General features: G+C 34.9%; 1 protein-coding gene across 1 annotated transcript in view; it reads left to right on the forward strand.

Moving 5' to 3' along the window:
• Window positions 1–775: 775 nt before the first annotated feature.
• LOC101889361 (mucin-5AC) overlaps window positions 776–19,793 on the forward strand; it is a 188,921-nt gene continuing 169,903 nt past the window's right edge. Inside the window, exon 1 of the mRNA XM_059121485.1 lies at window positions 776–2,566. Coding sequence (XP_058977468.1) covers window positions 2,536–2,566 — 31 coding nt within the window. The 5' untranslated portion in view covers window positions 776–2,535. The remainder of the gene's footprint in view (window positions 2,567–19,793) is intronic.

The following is a 19,793-nucleotide window of genomic DNA, read 5'->3' on the forward strand; positions in this document are numbered from 1 at the left end:
TCTATCGCTAGAACGTTAAAATTTTCAACCAAAATCTTCCTCATATTCTTACTTGGAATATTACCGACGTCATTATTTTCACAAAATGCACGGATTCCGAGGAATCTTAATCCGAAAATTTCCAAAGTGGGAAAAGTGGGAGTTTCCTCGTAATTGTTTTTTGTTTTTTGTAGTGCACAGTGTTATTAAAACACTTTTAAAATGCTAGACAGTGAGTAAAACTACTGTCTCAGTAGAAATGCCACACTGATTCAAGACATTATGCCTCCTTTAATTATAGAAAAGTTATAACATCAGTTATCGTAGTGAAAACATTCAAACTTATTGAAATAAGCATGCATGCTCTTCACTTTCTGTCATTTACCTTGTCAAATTTTACTGCATAGAAAACAGGTTCCCATTTCTGATATGTGTATATACAATGTATAATTTTGGAAAAAGTAAATATAAACATATGATTGTGTGACTTTACCTTCTTTAATTCTACCATGAAACTGAGCAATAATACATATAATTTCTACTTTGGAAGGCCTTGAGTAGATTTTCCATCATCGATTTTTGTTTGTTTGTTTGTTTTACCACAACTTTTTCTTATTACACATATTTGAGCTTGCTATTTTCATAACTTATCTGCAATATTGCACAAATGCGGCGTGGTCTGTAATCATGTATATATCAAATTAACGATTATAATCGATACTTCATCTAGGCAATAATCGACTTCAACTTTTTATTGGTTCTTGTTACGACAATCGATTAGTCGAAATTCGATTTCCATATCCCTAAACACGTTCGAGAGGTTTTCGTGGTTCCTACTAAATAAATTGTGAAATCCAGGGAATTTAAGCGAAAATCCCTCCCAATTTTTCGCATAATTTCAAGTGGAAAGTGCCAAGCAATGAAGTGATATACGAAAACTATTGAAAAACTACAGGAATATATCGAGAAAATTATGTTTTCTCGATGAGACATGCAAAGACAAGTGGACAACAACAGCAAACAGACGACAAAGAAGAAAGTATACGAAGAATGTATGCAATGTAATGTGTGTGCGTGTGTGAAAAGCAGTCAGTGAAGTGAACAGAGAATAACAAAAACAAAACTTCAGAGTGCATGGAAAAAGTGAAGTAAAGCGCAATTTTGGATATAAAAAAGAAAAACTGATGTCTGATTATTAGTGAAAATTTATTTTGTTTATGGGCCAACAAATCTAAATACAATATCAATCTAGTAGCTGCATACATATCGATGGGCTATTGTGAGTGAATAGTGTACAGGGAAAAGCAGCACAACCATATATACATCTATCGCAATCAGTCAGCTAGTCATCCAGTCAAATTGAGAATGACAACCATAAGAGAAATGCAAAAAAATCCCATTGACTATTGTGAATGAATGCATAGACCAATAACATTGGTGGTGGAGAGTATTGTGAGAAGAGAGCTGAGAATTGACCACACTGTGGTTTGTGTTTTGTTATTTTCACCACAGTCTACAATTAAATGTTTGCATAGACGGCGGTGTAAATTGGAACATGCATAGAAATTGCCAAAATTCCGGGCTTATTTACAAATTGTTCGCCCTGTAATTTGTGACATACTAATGTTGAGTGCCGGTTTCATATTGGGATCATAAAAAATGTGAAAATTTCCCAAAGAAGTGAATAAATTTCAAAAGAAAAAAAAAACAACACAGAAATCCCATTAGAAGAAGAAGACTCGGTCATTGTCTATTTTATTTCTTGTTGTTTCTCTCGTTCTTTAGTGACCGCCGTTCTTCAAGTGCCGCTCGTTTGTATATGGCTATCCATCCAATAGTAGCTACGCGTGTGTGTGTTTGTGTTTACTCACCTTTTTGTGTTCGTTTTTCCGTTCGTCATCATCGTCTATTGTGTGTACGGCGGCGGCGGCGGGTTTCTTCTTCTTCTTGAACTGTATATGTATGTGTCCGATACTCAACTCACCGTGTTTAATTACCTTAGTGCGTCGACGTCGGCTTTTTGTTGTCTAAGCACAGATTTTTGCGGGTATACTTAAAATAAGAAATAACATCTCGGGCTCCCCCCACCTACAAAAAAAGGATACTTATTTGGTCCCTCAATTGGTGAAAGAAAAAATGCAATAGTTTATTCAGTATCCCTTTGTGCAACCAAACAGTGCCGTCTACCGACCGAGAGTGTAAAACAAATTGTAAATAAAATGAAATATTTTCGGTTGGATGTGAATTTTGCCGCCTTTGTTTATCGCCGCAAGCCCAAGGAGGAGAATGCATCAAAAACTATTTTGTAAACTAAATCTCCGATTTGTGGCGAGTTCAAATTCGGAGTTGAACCAAATTAACTTAATTTTCAATACCAAACAAAAATCGTCATCATTATTGTCCCCACCACCTGCTCCAGAAAAAGTTTTATTAGCAACGATAGCAAAAACTACAGCAGATATATCTGCACATTTTCAACAACAAAAACACCTACAACAATAGTTTTCTGGGATTATTCAAGTAGCTGACCTCTCCAAGAGAAAGAAAACATTGCCAATGAGTCGACGACAGTCACTGGATCGGCCAGGTAAGTCATGTTTCATTCAGCAGTGCCAGACATTAGGTCTCTCACACTAAATGGCAATCATTGTTGTGTTTGTCTTGCTAAATGCCATGGAAAACAAAATTGCTGTCAGCCGTCTAATTCTTTGCTACAACTTCATCTTCAGCAAAAACGGCTTTTGGCTCTCCTTTTGTCTTTTTGGCCAGGTATATTGAGTTTCTTATTATTTTGTGCTATTTTATTATTATTGCACACTTTTCTTTTTGTTGTATTTTCTTCACCCAAAACATTTGACATCAAAAAGTGACAACAATCCACCATACTGCACAGCTGGTTGACAGCACCTCCAATGTTTTTGTTTACCTCCTTTTGTTTGGTACCTTAATTCAGCACGCGACTCGACTCATGGTTGTGAGAGTACTGCGTGGTGAGTAATCCATAGCAAATTCACCATTTGTTTTGATTTGGTTTCTCGCTCTCTCCCAATTGCACTGGCTGGCTGGCTGGCCAGCAGTCTCCCATAAACAGTGTGTGTGTGTTTTTTTTTATTGCTGTCTCCACTTATCTTTGTGTGTCGTAATGTTATTTTTAGGAAATGTAAACAATTCCCAAACAAAAACTAGTTTTCGTGGAAAAAATATTTTTTCTTTGTTTTCATCTCTCTTCATATGAAACATAGAAGATTATTGACAGTCATACAATTTTTCCCATGGAATTGAAAGTCTGATTAGAATTCTCCTTGTTGGATGTCTTTGACCTTATTGGAATGCATTTTCTAGTTGGATAATATTATTTCGCAAAATGGAATTTAGATAATTAGATTAAAGTAAAAATCATTTTTTTAAATTCTTTCCAGTTATAGGTATTTTTACCCTGATCCCGATAATAATATATATAATTTAACATTCGAACTGCTCATAAATACCACTTGTTGGATAAGTATTTTTATAAGCTTCCAAAGGATACCTATATTGTCTACATCGGGTAAGTGGATCCGGGTTCATGCCGGGTCTTGATCCCGGACTTTCGGGTCAAGATTCTGAGATCCCGGGTCCGTCCCAAAAAATGGTTTCTTGGAATCAGGGTAAAAATACCTACCTCTGGATAAAATTGCAAAAAATCGAGAGTTTTTAATAAACTAGAGTTGTTCCCAAGTCTGTATTTGACGGTAAATTTTAGTCGAGTTCGACTCCAGTACTGGAGAAGTACATAGGAAAATATTTCTTCTTTGGCGACGGAATTGAGTTACCGCATTTTTTACCTAAAAGCCCATTTTGACCCAGGGTCAAATCCTGCTTTTACGGGCCGATAATTCTTATACCCTCCACCTTGAAAAGGAGGGTATATTAACTTTGTCATTCCGTTTGTAACATCCCTAAATATTCGTCGTAGACGTCATAAAGTATAAATTTTTTATGATCAGCATAAAATTCTACGCCGATTTAACGATACCCGTCCGTCTGTATGTTAAAACCACGATACTGCCCACATTATTTGACGTAGTATTGTGTCTAGAATGGTTGGTATTGAACATGAGATGTATCGCTAAACTTTTTGGTATAGCCGCCACATAACGATACCTCCCGATATTTGGTATATTGATGATTTTTGGCAACTTTATCCACGGATTTGTCTTAAAATTGCTATTTGTCCCTCGACTTGACATTCAACTGCATTCTTATCTCCGCGCACTCTGTGACAATAAATGATATTTGGTATCAGAATAAATATCCTTAAACCTATATCAGGTTTCTTGTGCAAATAATGCCTAATATCAGCCCAAATGGAGTGAATTTCGGGATGAACGTCTCTGTGGAACTCGGCTCTGAAATATATTTTTTAATATAATCCTTCTATAATCCTGAATTGGATATGCCTTTCATATATTAGTTCCCTCTGAAACCAAACTAAAACTGCTCTAAAGCCAAATATTGATATGTGGTATAATCTACTTCAAATAATTTTTTTTTTTACGGGAGCTCTAATAAATATCCATAGTGGTGTATGGTATCATATAGTCGCCACGCCCGTCTTATGACTTTTCCGTACAGGTTTTTAATTTATTTTTAACATAGACCACTTTCTAGTTTCCCCCGCGAGGAATTAATCTTTGATTTCATATTGACCCAAAAATATGAAGCTGTTATGAGTTTTTATTGTGTCTCAAATGATAGGTATTGGAAGTGAGCTATATCATATATTAATCTAAGCTATTAACGAGTTATTTAAAAAAGCTCCGGCGTCCTTTTTTATTCAAATTAAAGTATCTTTTTGGCAGAAATGTACAATCTTGGTGCAAAATTTGGCATATAGCCTTCATAACTGTACCTTCAGAATTTTTGAGGGCCAAATTAGCTATTTTATGTTTATAACACTTTCCTGCAGAAAAGGTTTAATTTAAAGCGGTTCCTTCTGTAGCTGTGGCTGTAAAAATCTATTATCGGTTCACATTTTTTCAGAAAGACGATTTCGATTCCAAACTTCTCAAACATATGTTGTTTTCAATACAGCAGGTGCGAATATACAAAACTATTCCATATTTGATTATCAATAATACAAGTGTTAATTAATTATGTTAAAAACTAGCAAAGTAAACATTAAAATATTTGCTGTAAATTACACCGCACAAAGTCGAAACTAAGAACTAGTTGCTGGGGGAAATTCGAAATCTCGCCTTTTATGATATACAATTTGACTGAAATTTTTAAATATGTTCAAACTAATAACTGTGTTTAGAGTATTTTTATGATCATCGTAAAATATTTCCATTCCCAGTGAGAAAATAAACCGGTTATTGATGTGTTTCTCTGTCTTTATTATCTATCGTTTGTATTCTCTCCCTTCGTGCCAATTTTCCCAGCAAAATTTACCAGAAATGATTCCGCTAATAAAAGATCCGATGTTACTCATTTACCCTTTATAACCTCTTGTTCCCTTCCAAATACAGGCAAATATAAATTTGTAATTTTTTGGGAAATTCCTTAACCATTGACAGAAGTAAACCATCAAAAAAATCCAAAAGCACATCGAAGAGTTTAACGAATTTATATTTCGTTTCCATTTTTTTCTCTCTTCTTGTACTATGGTGTATATGATGAAGCTGATGAAATGATTATTAATTTTATTTCAAACTATAAAAAAAGAGAAAGTATGAAATGTTTAAAATTAGCAAATAAAATACAAAAACACAAGAGCTGGGCAGCAACGGCTATTAAAAGGTAGATCACCAAAATTTTTTTACGAAAAAGAAGAAGCAACTAATGAAAATATCAAAACTAATCTATGTGCCAATCTTTGTTTTGTTTATAACTGCCCGTTGATTTCGTGACGTACATTGTTGTTTATTAGCTATTAAAAAGGGGTTAAGTGGTTGATGGATTTTTATACCCTACTCCACAAGGTGATCAGGGTATTATGTCTTTGTGCATTTGTTTGCAACAGGTGAAAGGAAACGAGATAGACCTATAGTTCCTTTTGATGGTCTGCATAGAATTACATTCTGGGTCGATTTATGCATGTACGTCCGTCCGTCTGTTCGTGTATTTTTATAAACAAAGTACCGGTCGCATTTATTGCCCGATCCAGATAAAACTCCACACAAATAATTTGTTTGACCCAAGTACGAACCCTATTCAAATTGGAGTTAATCGGTCAAAATTTAGATATAGCTCGCATATATATCTTCGTCCGATTTGCCTTTTATTGTGCACCAAATGTGTAATATCAGACCAAATGGTATTGAATTTTTCACATACGACCAGATTAGTCCTAGAAATAAGTATGCTAAATTTGATCGAAATATTTTCAGATATAGCTATAGCTTCCATATATAATGTTTATTCGATTTATTATTTCTGTCCTTCGCACCATAATATGCATTCTGTAACAACGATATTTGGAGAAATATCTCAAATACAAATCAGAAATGCATTTGCTAAATTTTATCGAGATCGGTTCAGATTTGGATATAGCTCCCAATATATATCTTTGTCTGATTTGCCTTTTATTGCGCACCAAACGTGTAATATTAGCCCAAATGGGCCAAATGGGATGCAATTTGGCACTTACGAAATTTAGTTTAGAAACAAGTGTGTCAAATTTGGAGAAAATCGGTTCAGATATTGCCATAGCTCCTATATACATATATTGTTCATTCGATTTGTTGAAACTGTCCTACACAGCGGTAATAGTAACGATATTCCGGGAAATATATCAAATACTACAAAGAAATACCTCTGCCAAATTTCATCGAGATCGGTTCAGATTTGGAGATAGCTACCATATATATCTTGATCCGATTTCAAGTTAATTGTGTACCAAATGGGTAATACAAGCCCGAATTGAAAAAACACAAATACCTGTGCAAATTTAGTAGAAATCGATTCAGAGGAGGATACTCCTCCCATATATAACTATCTTTGGACTTTAAATTATAATTATAATCAGAGTTGGTATGTTTAGTTCTCACAAATTCTCCACAAAAACTTTTATTTCTTATGTAAAGCTCTACTAAATATGCTTAGTGAATTAAGGTCGGCCCCGCCCGACTTTTGTCTTTTCCCAACTGATTTTAATAATGGAAGTGTTAACTTTCATTAAGGGATATAAAATGCCTTAGGAAGATTTTAAATCTTTACGAGATCTAAACAAGATATGATGAAATAAAGCCTTCTGCCAACCATGGTGTTGAATGTATGTATCTTAGATAGATGGCAAAATATCCAGAAATGTTATATTAATAAAAGACCTGCAGAAGGTGTATGTGTATTTTTTTTCCCACAAAAGACCTATAGAAGCTTTATATAGAAGAGCATATATATTTAATATATTAATATTTGACTTTATGTGTTCTGTTATTAGTATATTTCATTCACAGCTAAGTCCTTCCAAAAATCAATACCAAATTGTTTAAAAAAGTTTACCCAAACGTTTCACATACATATTTACATATCACAATTCAATGCAAACTCTTTTGTATTTTCCAAAAAAAAAAAAAAGAAGTATACGTTACGAATTGGTAGTCTTAAAAATACATAGTTTCATAAAAAAAGTTTGTTGATTTTGAGATATTGCAAGACACATCGTCATTTGTTGGTGTTCAGAGGTCAATAGTTGTACTGAAACTTAACATTTTATTATCTTAACTCGTTTGTCAAGTTTTTACTTTTTTCAATGTTTATATCTGTTTCATGGTTTCGTGTTCTCGTTCTGCCACCTGTTGGGAATACAAATGGGTTTTCCAAAAAGTTTTATTTTTTTGGTTATTGAATTTTTGTAAGAATTTTGGGAAGAACGAGACATAAGGACAATGTAAAACAGTGTGGAAATGCAAACTATTATTTCATACAGTGTGAGATGAAAAAACTGCATCCTACTTCAGACTGCTGTCATTTTTAAGCCACTCGTCCGACTGTAAAAATTGTTCGAGTGACAGCTCATTATATTGTTTACAAGCGTACAAAAGCATTATGGTGAAAATTTTTCAGAAAAAAAGTTACTCGTGATGGAATTTAAACGTTATAGTGTGATTTCTTTATATTTGGCTGGAATACCACAAGTGGAACACTCCAGCATTTAAATGTGAATAAATCTTTTGTGTCTCGTACCATCGCTCGTTGCCGTGATACTTGTGGCGTAGCCCGACGTCAAGGAAGTGTTCGGAAGAAAACAGCAATATCAGCAGAAATGATTCGAAAATAAAAAAGTGACTTGATCGAAAACCACGTCGTAGTGGCCAAAAAATGGCTCATGACCTGAACATATCGCAATATTCCATTCGGCAAATATTTAAAAACGAGCTCGGGGTAAAGCCATGGAAATACCAAAAAGGGCAAGAATTTACACTGCAACGGAAAGAAAATAGATTAAAAAGAGCTAAAAAGTTGTTTCGCTTGGCCGAAGTTGGTGAATTGCCGAATTTGGATTTCTCCGATGGGAAAACATTCGTTCTTCACCAGTTTGTAAACAAACAAAATGATCGTGTTTACTTGTCAAAGAGGTCAGCTGAAAATGTGTACCTTCGGAACTCAAGCGCCGGCCATGATGATGGTGTGGGCTGCCAAAACAACCGATGGTCGCTTTCCGCTCGTATTAATTTACCGTGGCACCAGAATAAATGCCGAATATTATCGAGGAAATATTATAATATTATAAAAGCCTTGGGCACGCAAAAATTTTGGTCGCAAACCTTGGACATTCCAACAGGACTCAGCAACAGCACGCGCAAACTCAAGAAAATTACAAAATTAGGTTCCTCGCTCCATTTCCACTATGGCCACCAAAATCTTCGGATACCAATGCGTTGGACTATTGTGTCTGGAGTATTTTGAAAAGCAAGGTTGGCACTAAAAAATACCAAAGTGTCGATCACCTCAAGCAAGCGCTTCGTCGAAAATGGGCCAAAATACCGCAGAGCAACATTCAGGCAGCGGGTGACGGTTTCATTCGTCGATTGAAGGCCATAATTCGTGCCAAAGGTGACCAATTTGAACAAATCTATACTGATTCTGAAATTTTTTGCTTTCATTCAATTAAATTAAAAAAATGTACAAATTATGGCGTTTGTTTTTGTTGCAGTTTTTTTTTTTTATCTCAACCTGTATTTTTTATACCCTCCACCATTCTATAGGGGGTATATTAGCTTTGTCATTCCGTTTGTAACGCGCTAAAAAGTATATATATTCTGAATCAGCGTAAACTTCTAAGACGATTTAGCGATGTCCGCCTGTCTGTCCGTCTATCTGTCTGTTGTAATCACGCTATCTTTCGAATGAATTGAGATAGAAGACTAGTTTACCAGCAGGCAGGTTAAGTTCGTAAATGGGTCATGTCGGTCCACGTTTTCGTATAGCCCCCATATAAAGGTATTAAAAGTTCGGCCCGACCAAACTTAGATGCTTTTTTCGATTTCCACATCCTCGGGCATAGAACTTTCTATATAGGTTTTCGTTTTCCTGTAGCCTCCATATAATGGTTGCTTCCAATATTTGGTATTTTGGATGATTTAAGCCATGTTGGTCAATGAAATTGTTTCAAATCTTATGTATGGGGTCCGTAATGGGTACCTCATTCTATGACGGAAAATTATCTACACAGGTCTACATTTTCCTACAGCCCCTTGTAACGTCAAAAGTGTTATTTTCCAAGTGTTTTTTTCTGTAACTCTAGCACAAATTCAGTTGGACCAGAACTTCTAAAGCCAAAAAAAACGTCTGGGGATATATTTTGCAGGTTGACACCTAAGAGTGGCCGCTGTCAAAGCAAAAAATGTACTCTTAACCTTAAATTTAAGTATTTTATGCATCAATTTAAAGTTATACTGCATTGTTTCTTCATAATTTCATTTTATATATGTAAATACCAATTTATCGTCCATTCAAATTTCTCACAAAACAAAAAAGTACATACCCACATACTTGACCATTCCTAAGGTGTGACCGAACACTCTATAAACACTTCAATATCAAAATATAAATATCTTATCCCATAACTTCATGTAAACTTTGTTTAAAACCCCAAAAAAAAAAATCTTAAAACTCATAAAAACCTTAACATGAAATTGATGGCTGTTGCAACAGAAAAAAAGTGTATGAAGACGAATGTGACGACAAAAAGGAGGTAATATTCAAAGAGAGCAAAAGACAGAATAAAAACAAATAAAAGAAAAAAACACTTACACCGACCCGAAGACCACGAATGGTTGGTTGGTTAGAATGAAATTTATGGTCGTTAAATGTCGGCGCCCACATAAAGAACTCTGAAGAATTTCAAAGAATGGAAGGAAAACTTGTAACGTTTTGCCGTATGGCTAGAGTTGCAATAAAAAGGTGAAGACGCGAGAGAGATAATCCACAGCGTATGATGACGTGGTTTGCATATAAAATTTTTATTAGCCAAATTATCGACCTGATGTTTTGACTTTTTTTTTGAGAAGTTTTACTGTCCTACCGGCTGTCTGTCTTGTCTGAGTTGTGGATATCAAAGTGTGACTAGACGTCTATCTCACTTTTTTATTTCCATACATACATAATTGTGTGCCGCAGTCATGTCCACATTATCAACATAAAATTTTCAACTTCAGTCATTAGCATAGATTTTTCTCATTCCTTTCCTTTCATTTTTCTTATTATTGTATTTTTATCAAAATTTAATTGCTACTCTTTAATATAGTCTTTAAAGGAATTCATGATAGCGTATAAATATTTTTCTCACGATTTGATGATGATGATGATGTCGATTTGCTTGTTCATTGTTTTCCTATAGCGTTTAGTAGTGTATCAATTATCACCGTGTCTTTGGTTTTCTCTCTCTCTCTCTCTCTTCAGGTCATGGTTTTCTTTTCTTTATTTATAAAAAATACCGATGAGATTATTTCATGAATTATGACTTAATTAAAATTGAGGCAGGACGAAGCAGTAAATAGTTCATAGCAATTTAGTTTTAATTGAATCATTGGTATTACCGAGGTATATTGGAGGTAGGCGTTTTATTTTTAGCTAGAATTCTTGTCGTTGAAAATCTACCATATCGATATGCTCTAAAATTTACACCGACATATGACCGCAGAGGGTATATATTATTTGATATGGCCAAAACCTGTCTCATCGAAATAACGGATTTAGACCCAAGGTTGTTTTGAACGATGACGGTTTTAGGACATTTGGACATTTGTTCGACGGTCTGGTTGGCTGATAACGCACGATAACTCTCGAACTAAGTATCTGATTTCATCAAAACTTTATTATTAAATTTAGATTTAATAATATCGGTTGATTCCTTCACCCACAATAGTTCAAATTTTTATTATACACTAAAAGGTCACTTCTGACCGTTACAGTGATACTGATATCCAGGATATGGAATATAATGGATGGGATAAAATAGTACAATACAATAAAATAGTACAATGAAAAAAACTGCAAAAATTTCAGACTGCTGTCATATCTAAGCCACTAGTCCAACAGCTGTTAAAATTACTCCAGTGACAGCTCATTATATTGTTAACAGACGTACAGAAGCATTTTGGTGAGATTTTTCCAGAAAAAAAGTTATTCGTATGGAATCCAGGCATGATAGTGTGATTTCTTTATATTTGGCTGGAAAACCACATGGGGCTATCGATAGAACACTCCAGCATTCAAATGTGAATAAATATTTTGTGTCTCGTACCATCGCTAGTTACCGTGATACCGGTAGCGTAGCCCGACGTCAAGGAACTGGACAGAAGAAAACAGCAAAATCACCAAAAATAGTTCGAAAAGTAAAGAAACGACTTGATCGAAACCAAAAAATGGCTAGTGAGCTGATCGCAATATTCCATTCGGCAAATATTGAAAAATGAGCTCGGGGTAAATCCATTGAAATTTCAAAAAGTGCAGAACTGACCCCCAACAGGAAGATAATAGACTCAAAAGAGCTAAAGAGTTGCTTCGCTTGGCCGAATGTGGTAGTGACGAATTTGGTTTTCTCCGATGAGAAAACATTCGTTGTCCAGCAGTTTGTAAACAAAAAAAATGATCCTGTTTACTTGCCAAAGAGGTCAGCTGAACATGCGCACCTTCGGTTGGCCACCAGAACTCAAGCGCTGGTCGCTCTCCGCTCGTATTAATCGACCGTGGCATCAGAATAAATGCCAAATATTACCGCGAAAATATTCTGGAGGGTGTATTAAAGCCTTGGGCGCGCAAATATTTTGGTCGCAGACCTTGGATATTCCAACAGGACTCAGCACCATCGCACTCAGCACGCGCCACCCAAGAATGGTTACAAAATGAGGTTCCTCGCTTCATTTTCAGTGCACAGTGCCCACCAAAATCTGCGGATACCAATCCGTTGGACTATTGTGTCTGGAGTATTTTGGAAAGCAAGGTTGACACTAAAAAATACCAAAGTGTCGATCACCTCAAGCAAGCGCTTCGCCGAGAACGGGAAAAAATACCGCAGAGCAACATTCGGGCAGTGTGTGACGGTTTCATTGGTCGTTTAAAGGCCATAATTCGTGCCAAAGGTGACCAATTCGAACAAATCTAAAATAATTCTAAAATTTGATGCTATTTCCGACATTTTTTGCTTTCATCAATAAAATTAAAAAAATGTAAAAATTCGTGCCAAAGGTGACCAATTCGAACAAATCTGAATTTATTCTAAAATTTTATGTTATTTCCGAAATTTTTTGCTTTCATTCAATAAAATTAAAAAAAAATGTAAAAAGTATGGCGTTTGACTTTGTTGCAGTTTTTTTTATATCACCCTGTATATGTTAAAAAATATATATATATATTAATTATTCCGCTTAAAAGTCAAGAACCGCTGGACTGATATTCAAAATTCCCATCAATTCAGAATATATTGTCAAAAAAAAAAAAAAACAGTTCTTGTCATTGTTATTTTAGCATAAACCCTTAAATTGGTATCTATAAAATCCCTCGCATAACCCAATTTTAGAATAATTTATAGTGTTTGTCAACATACCAAAGATTTTCTTTCTATTTTCATTGTGTCTTTTTGAAGAAAATGCTTGGTTTTCATTAATTCCACTCCCTTTGTTCTGCATCAGAATATAGTATATGTATTTATTCTTGGCAAAAACAACAACTTTATTTTGTTTTTGTTGCCAAAGTTGTCGTGTCTAGACAGTCCAAAAGTTTTTTTTTTTTGTCGATAGGAGCAACCAAACCACCTCCTTTATATTCTACTACCAATGTAACAATGGGAATAAGAATAGAGACAAAGAAATGATGGTCATCATTAATAACCGACAGTCAAGAAAGATTGTGTGCAGTCGGAATTTCCAAGCGCTTTGAGCTACCTTAACTGTTGCTCACAGCAAAGGCAAGAACAATTATTACTGGGAGCAATTGGAAAACTGGGCTATCCATTCCATTCTCCCTGTTCTCTGCACCTTCAGTGCTGCAATCTGATGTCTTTTGTAATTTTACTGTATTACTTTACGGGGGGAGAGACAGGAAAAGCAAGCAAATAAATTAAAGAAAAGCAAAAATAAACCTCCGAACTACCATTGAGGAACAAAAATCCCAACAATAAGTTTTACATTTCTCACCATTCATTCACAAATTGAAAATGGGGGCCCCAAACAGAGGTCCTCCTCCGAGAATATGCCGATGGAATGGTGATGGTGTGTCTGGGTATTTTGAGACTCCTGTGTGAAATGAATAAAATGTAAGTACTTGAATGGGTTCCCTTTTTTCTCCATTGCCACCAACAGCAGCACCATCATCAAATAATAAAAAGTTCTGGCTGTGACCTTGAACTTGCCTTGCCTTGGCTTGCCCCATGACACAGTATGAGAAGAATACCAATTGTGAAGATATTTTTGTGCCTCACAGCCAAATGATTGTTGGAAATTGTTCAAAAGGACACGTAAAGGGATTACCACTACTACTTTTCTACTATGAATTTACACTTTTACTTCTCTGCATAGCAAGTGCAGCTGTGCTTTTGAATACCCTAAGCGCCCAGAAGAGAGTAGGGTAGGGTAAATCTTTTGTAATTTGTTCAATTTATTGTGAGCAATTGAGATTGAATAAAAACAAAGACTAAACAAAGTGAAGGGTGGAGAAATATTATGGCACTCTCCCCCTTAATAGTGACCTAATTTCCCCCCAATGAATTTCAATTACTCCCCAAAATTCCTACATTCCAATATAGTTTTTTTGTTATTTTATCTTTATTGTCTAGCGCTGCCTTCACAATAACTAACCATCGCCATTTTTATTATGGATTTCATTTATTCACTTAGTCAATTAGTGTGTCAATGTCTAGATAATCGGGCCATCATCCTCACTTGTTAATACAACAACAATATGACTCATTCATTTTGTTTTTGTAGATATTTTAATGGCATTTACCACATTCGCTCGTGCTGCATTAGCTAGCTAGTTCTGCTTGTGAGAACAAAAACAAAATAATTGTTTCAATTAAATGTGGTCATATATTAGACTTTTATTCGTGTCAGCGATTACAGAGTCATGAATAAATGATAAACGCGACAAAGCAAAGAAGAAGAAAGTATTAGTTAATGAAAAAAAAAAAAACATTTGGAAGGAACTTAAAATATTTCAAAACAATTCCGAAAACTACCATTTAAATGAAAACCGTTATATGGGAACTATACAAAGACGTGGACCTGCTAACGAAATGTTTTGTCATATGCTGAAGTACCATTAAGATCTTCCAATAAGAAATTTGAAACAATTCCGCTGAATATTGTTGCTGTAATCATCAAGATACCGACTATCCGGAGGAACTATACGAAGACATGTCATAGGCTACATTACCCATTACGAACTTCAAATACGAAATTTGAAATAATTCCAGTGAATAATGTCTCTAAAATCATTTAAATACCGAGTATCGGGAGGTATCGTTATATGGGGGCTATACGAAAACGTAGACTTGCTTACAATAATTTTTGTCATGGGCTGTAGTACTCATCGCAAACTTTAAATATGAATTTTTAAATAATTCCGGTAAATAACGTCGCTAAAATCATGAAAAAATTACTGCCTACTGGTAAACTATGCATGTATGCATAATTTTAGTCTTCTATATCAATTCGTTCGAAAGATAGCGTGATTACAACAGACAGACGGATGTCGCTAGATCGTCTTAGAATTTTACGCTAATCCAGAATATATATACTTTTTAGGGTCTATTAAGGATATTTCGAGGAGTAACAAACGGAATGACAAAGCTATTATACCCGCCATAAAATGGCGGATGGTTTAAAAAACGTATAAAAACGACATTATTTCGGTCGAATTTCTTATACCCTGCACTATATGAGAACTAGATACATGTCAAAATGGCTATCCTTAAAATTGGCACCATTTGAAGTTTCGTTATATGATGGTTATATCTAGGTTACACATTTTTTAAAAGACAATATCAAAAAAAAACAATATTGTAAATGGAGCCATTATATGGGGACCATACCAAAACGGGAGCCTATATAGACAATTTTGTACCGCAAAGATTGCGTAATAGATTGCGAGTCTTAATACCAATTTTGACATGATTTCGTGTGAAAATGTGATTAGGATTATCAAAATACCGAATATCGGTCTATATATCAAATACCGAACCGTTGTATGGAAACCGTTGGCCAACATGGACAATTGGTGGAAAATGTTTCTAAAAACCATCAAAATACCGAATATCGGGAGGTACTGCTGTAGGGATGGGGACTATCCAAAAACGTAGACCGATCTATCTCATTTTCAATACCAACCATCCTATACGAAATACAAACTGCTATACCAAAAAGTTCTACGTCAAATTATGCGGGCTGTATCGTGATTTCAACAGACAGACGAACATCGTTAAATCCCATAGAATTTTATGCCGATCATTAATATATATACGTTATGGGGTGTTTGACGAATATTTAGAGGTGTTACACACGGAATGACAAATTTAATATACCCTTGTTTCCGAGGTGGAGGGTATAAAAATACTTCAAATCGGAGTTATGCTTACAAGGGGAAAATTCCAAACAAAAAGGACCGATATGACCTATTTTCTGTACCAGTGATTCTGGATGTAATCCGAATATCTCTATTAAATTTCACGGCTTAATTCTACATATTGCGAAATATATCTCATACTAAAAGTGTTCTTTTGTTTACGGTCAAAACTATATAGGGCCTTAACAATACTTAGCCTAAGAAACCCATAATCTTTTGGGGTTTTAATCTAAAAAAAAACGTGTACTGTCAGGTTTACTTGGCATTTTCCATAGCCCACACTGGCTATTGTACTGTAAAATTAAAAGAATATTTGCAGCGAACCGGCAAAAAGTGCTGAGTTTTTTGAAAAAAAAAACAAGATTTTTTTAAATTTATTCTTTTTGTAATGATACAAAATAAGTATACAAATTTCTTTTGTTCAGATACTTACAATTAAATTTGATCTAGAATAATTCTAACTTTGACACTTTATTTTCAAAATTAAGTATGAAGGGAAATTTTGAGTCGGATTGGGCATACGTGTTAAATTAACAGTAAAAAGGACATACTTTTCTGTTTTAGTCAGTTTTGAATATAATTTTCAACGTTTTGAACAATTATAACTTTAAAATATGATGTAAGTCTTTAATTGTCTTCAAGTTACACACATCGCAATATTTTTATTTACCCACGATCTGGCGTGAAAATTGATTATATCGATCCACTCCTTCTGGTTTCTCACCCACAAAGGGTCACAATTTTGAATATCCATGAAGCTCATAAATCGCGAAATTAACATCCGATTTCATTCAGACTTGGTGCATCTCAATATTTCCATCAACACAAGGTCTGTTATAAGGATAGATTAGAGTTCGGACCATTTCTCCTGCTACAAGATATTGAAAAGCAAAACCTTGAAAGAAAGCGAAATAAGCATTCAACTCTCTTCAAATTTCACACACACAAACCTTGTGCAAACACTATATCTGTTTTGAATAAAATATATATCTGCGAACCCCTTGTGGTACCTCACCCACAAAAGGTCACAATATTCAACAATTTTAACTGTTATAACTTTTTCAGTCAGTGATTCTTTAGAACTTGCTATATCTAAATATTTCTCTCAACCAGAAACCTGAGATGAATTTATGATTTCGCATAAAATTGATTTATGTCCAATTTTCTACAAATTTTGCCCATACCAATATTTTTATCTATATTAGATGAAGTATGAAAATCGAACACTTCGGTCGACTATATCTTATACCTCACGCACATTTTAACATTTTCTACAAATTATCACATATCTCATATAAAGTATTTAATATTTATATATATATATTTTTTAGGTCCGATACGAAATAGTCAATCTTGTTCCATCGGAACCTATTCCATAGAGGGTTAACCATTTGAATTATCATAATAGAAGTCAAAATATATTTAAATAATCAAACATTGGCTGAGGCAAAATCGAGTGATACTTTTTAACTTGTTTTTACATGCAGGGAAAATAGAGATTTCGTTTTCTTTGTTGTCTTATAGTGATTTTTTAAATGTGTTTTTAGTATACAGATACAGGTGAGATAAAAAAAGTGCAACAAAGTCAAAATCCATAATTTTTACATTTTTGTTTTTAAATTTTATTAAGTAAAAGCAAAAAAATGTCGGAAACAGCATCAAATTTTAGAATAAGTTTAGATTTGTTCGAACGCTGCCCGAATGTTGCTTTGCGGTATTTTGGCCCATTCCCGACGAAGTGCTTGCTTGGGGTGATCGAAACTTTGGTATTTTTTAGTGCCAACCTTGCTTTTCAAAATACTACAGACACAATAGTCCAACGGATTGGTATCTGGAGATTTTGGTGGCCATTGTGCGCTGGAAATGAAGCGAGGAACCTCATTTTGTAACCACTCTTGGGTGGCGCGTGCTGAGTCCTGTTGGAATGTCCAAGGTCTGCAAAATGTTTGCATGCCCAAGGCTTAAATACACCCTCCAGAATATTTTCGCTATAATATTCCGCATTTATTCAGATGCCACGGTCGATTAATACGAGTGGAGAGCGACCATCGGCTGTTATGGCGGCCCACACCATCACCATGGCCGGCGCTTGAGTTCTGGTGGCCAACCGAAGGTGCGCATTTTCAGCTGACTCTTTGGCAAGTAAACACGATCATTTTGTTTCTTTACAAAATGCTGGAAAACAGATGTTTTCTCATCGCCCCAACGCCCTAAGAATAACTATGCCTTTATTATGTTGTGGACATACAATACTGTACATTGCAGTTGAATTAACTCGTTTTTAATAAGGATGTTTTTTTTTTTTTTTTTTTTTTTTTTTTGAACATTACATTTAATTTTTGTCTACACTTTAAAGCATAAGGTTTTGCAAAAAGATCTATATGCAATTATTTAAATAATTCATAGCAATATTTTTTATATTAACTGTAAATCGAACTACAGACAACAAAACTGAAGCAACAGTAACAGCCAGCAAAATGTACTCGTAAATTGACAAAATAAACCAAACTTAAAATGAATATTTTATAGAGCAACAGCGGCAGTCATGCGATATTCTAATTGTTTGGTGTTGGCCAAAACGACTCTTCCATATTCATGACAATTGCCAAAAAATACAATTCACAATGACAGCGACAATGACGTTGAAAGTCATTGCAATTTCGTGGGGGTGATGGCGAGGGAGCCCTTGCACGGTTTTTGGCATTGACTATAAATTCTATTGACATTTTATGTGACAGACAGGTATGACACACAACCCCCACACTGAGATACTTAGTGACATATTCAATAGTAAAGTGAAGCAGTGAAATGTGTAGTTCTATCAACGAAGAGAGTAATGAGAGTATTTTTGTGTGAAACAAATCAAGCAGTTGGAAGCATACAGTGATGGATAATCAGAAGCCTTCAATATTCTATAAAAAATAAAATACATTTTTACTTTTCATACTCTCCACCATATTATGGAGGGTATATAAAGTTTGTCATTCCGTTTGTAACACCTCGAAATATACATTTTAGACCCCACAAAGTATATATCTTCTTGATCAGAATAACATTCGATGTAGATTGAGCGATATCCGTTCGTCTGTCCGTCTTTGGAAATAACTCTAGCTTCCGAACGCAATGAAGTCGGTTGATAAAATTTTACTTAAATGTATATTATGTCTGCAGGACTTTTTGTATTGAAAATGGTCCATATAGGTCCACGTTCTGGTATAGCCCTTATATAATGGTACCTCTCTGGTAAAGCCCTCATATAATGGTACCTCCCTATTTTCGGTACTTTGGTGATTTTAGCGATATTATTATCCATGGTAAATGTTTCAAATTTGATATTTTAAATTCGTAATGGAGACTACGGCCTATGACAGAAAATTTTCTGTGCAGGTCCAGGTCTTCGTATAGCCCCCATACAACGGTACCTCCAGATATTCGGTATTTTAATGATTTTAGCGACATTATTCACCGGAATTGTTTAAAATGTAGTATTTGAAGTTCGTAACAGCCTATGACAGAAAATAGTCTGTGCAGGTCCAGGTCTTCGTATAGCCCCCATACAACGGTACCTCCAGATATTCGGTATTTTAATGATTTTAGCGACATTATTCACCGGAATTTTTTAAAATGTAGTATTTGAAGTTCGTAACAGCCTATGACAGAAAATAGTCTGTGCAGGTCCACGCCTCCCAATATTCGGTATTTTGATGATTTTAGCTACATTATTCATCGATTTTTTTTCAAGTTTCGCATTTTATTATTCTAATAGC

Source organism: Musca domestica, unplaced genomic scaffold, assembly GCF_030504385.1.
Source record: "Musca domestica strain aabys unplaced genomic scaffold, Musca_domestica.polishedcontigs.V.1.1 1, whole genome shotgun sequence".
NCBI classification, from domain to species: domain Eukaryota; kingdom Metazoa; phylum Arthropoda; class Insecta; order Diptera; family Muscidae; genus Musca; species Musca domestica.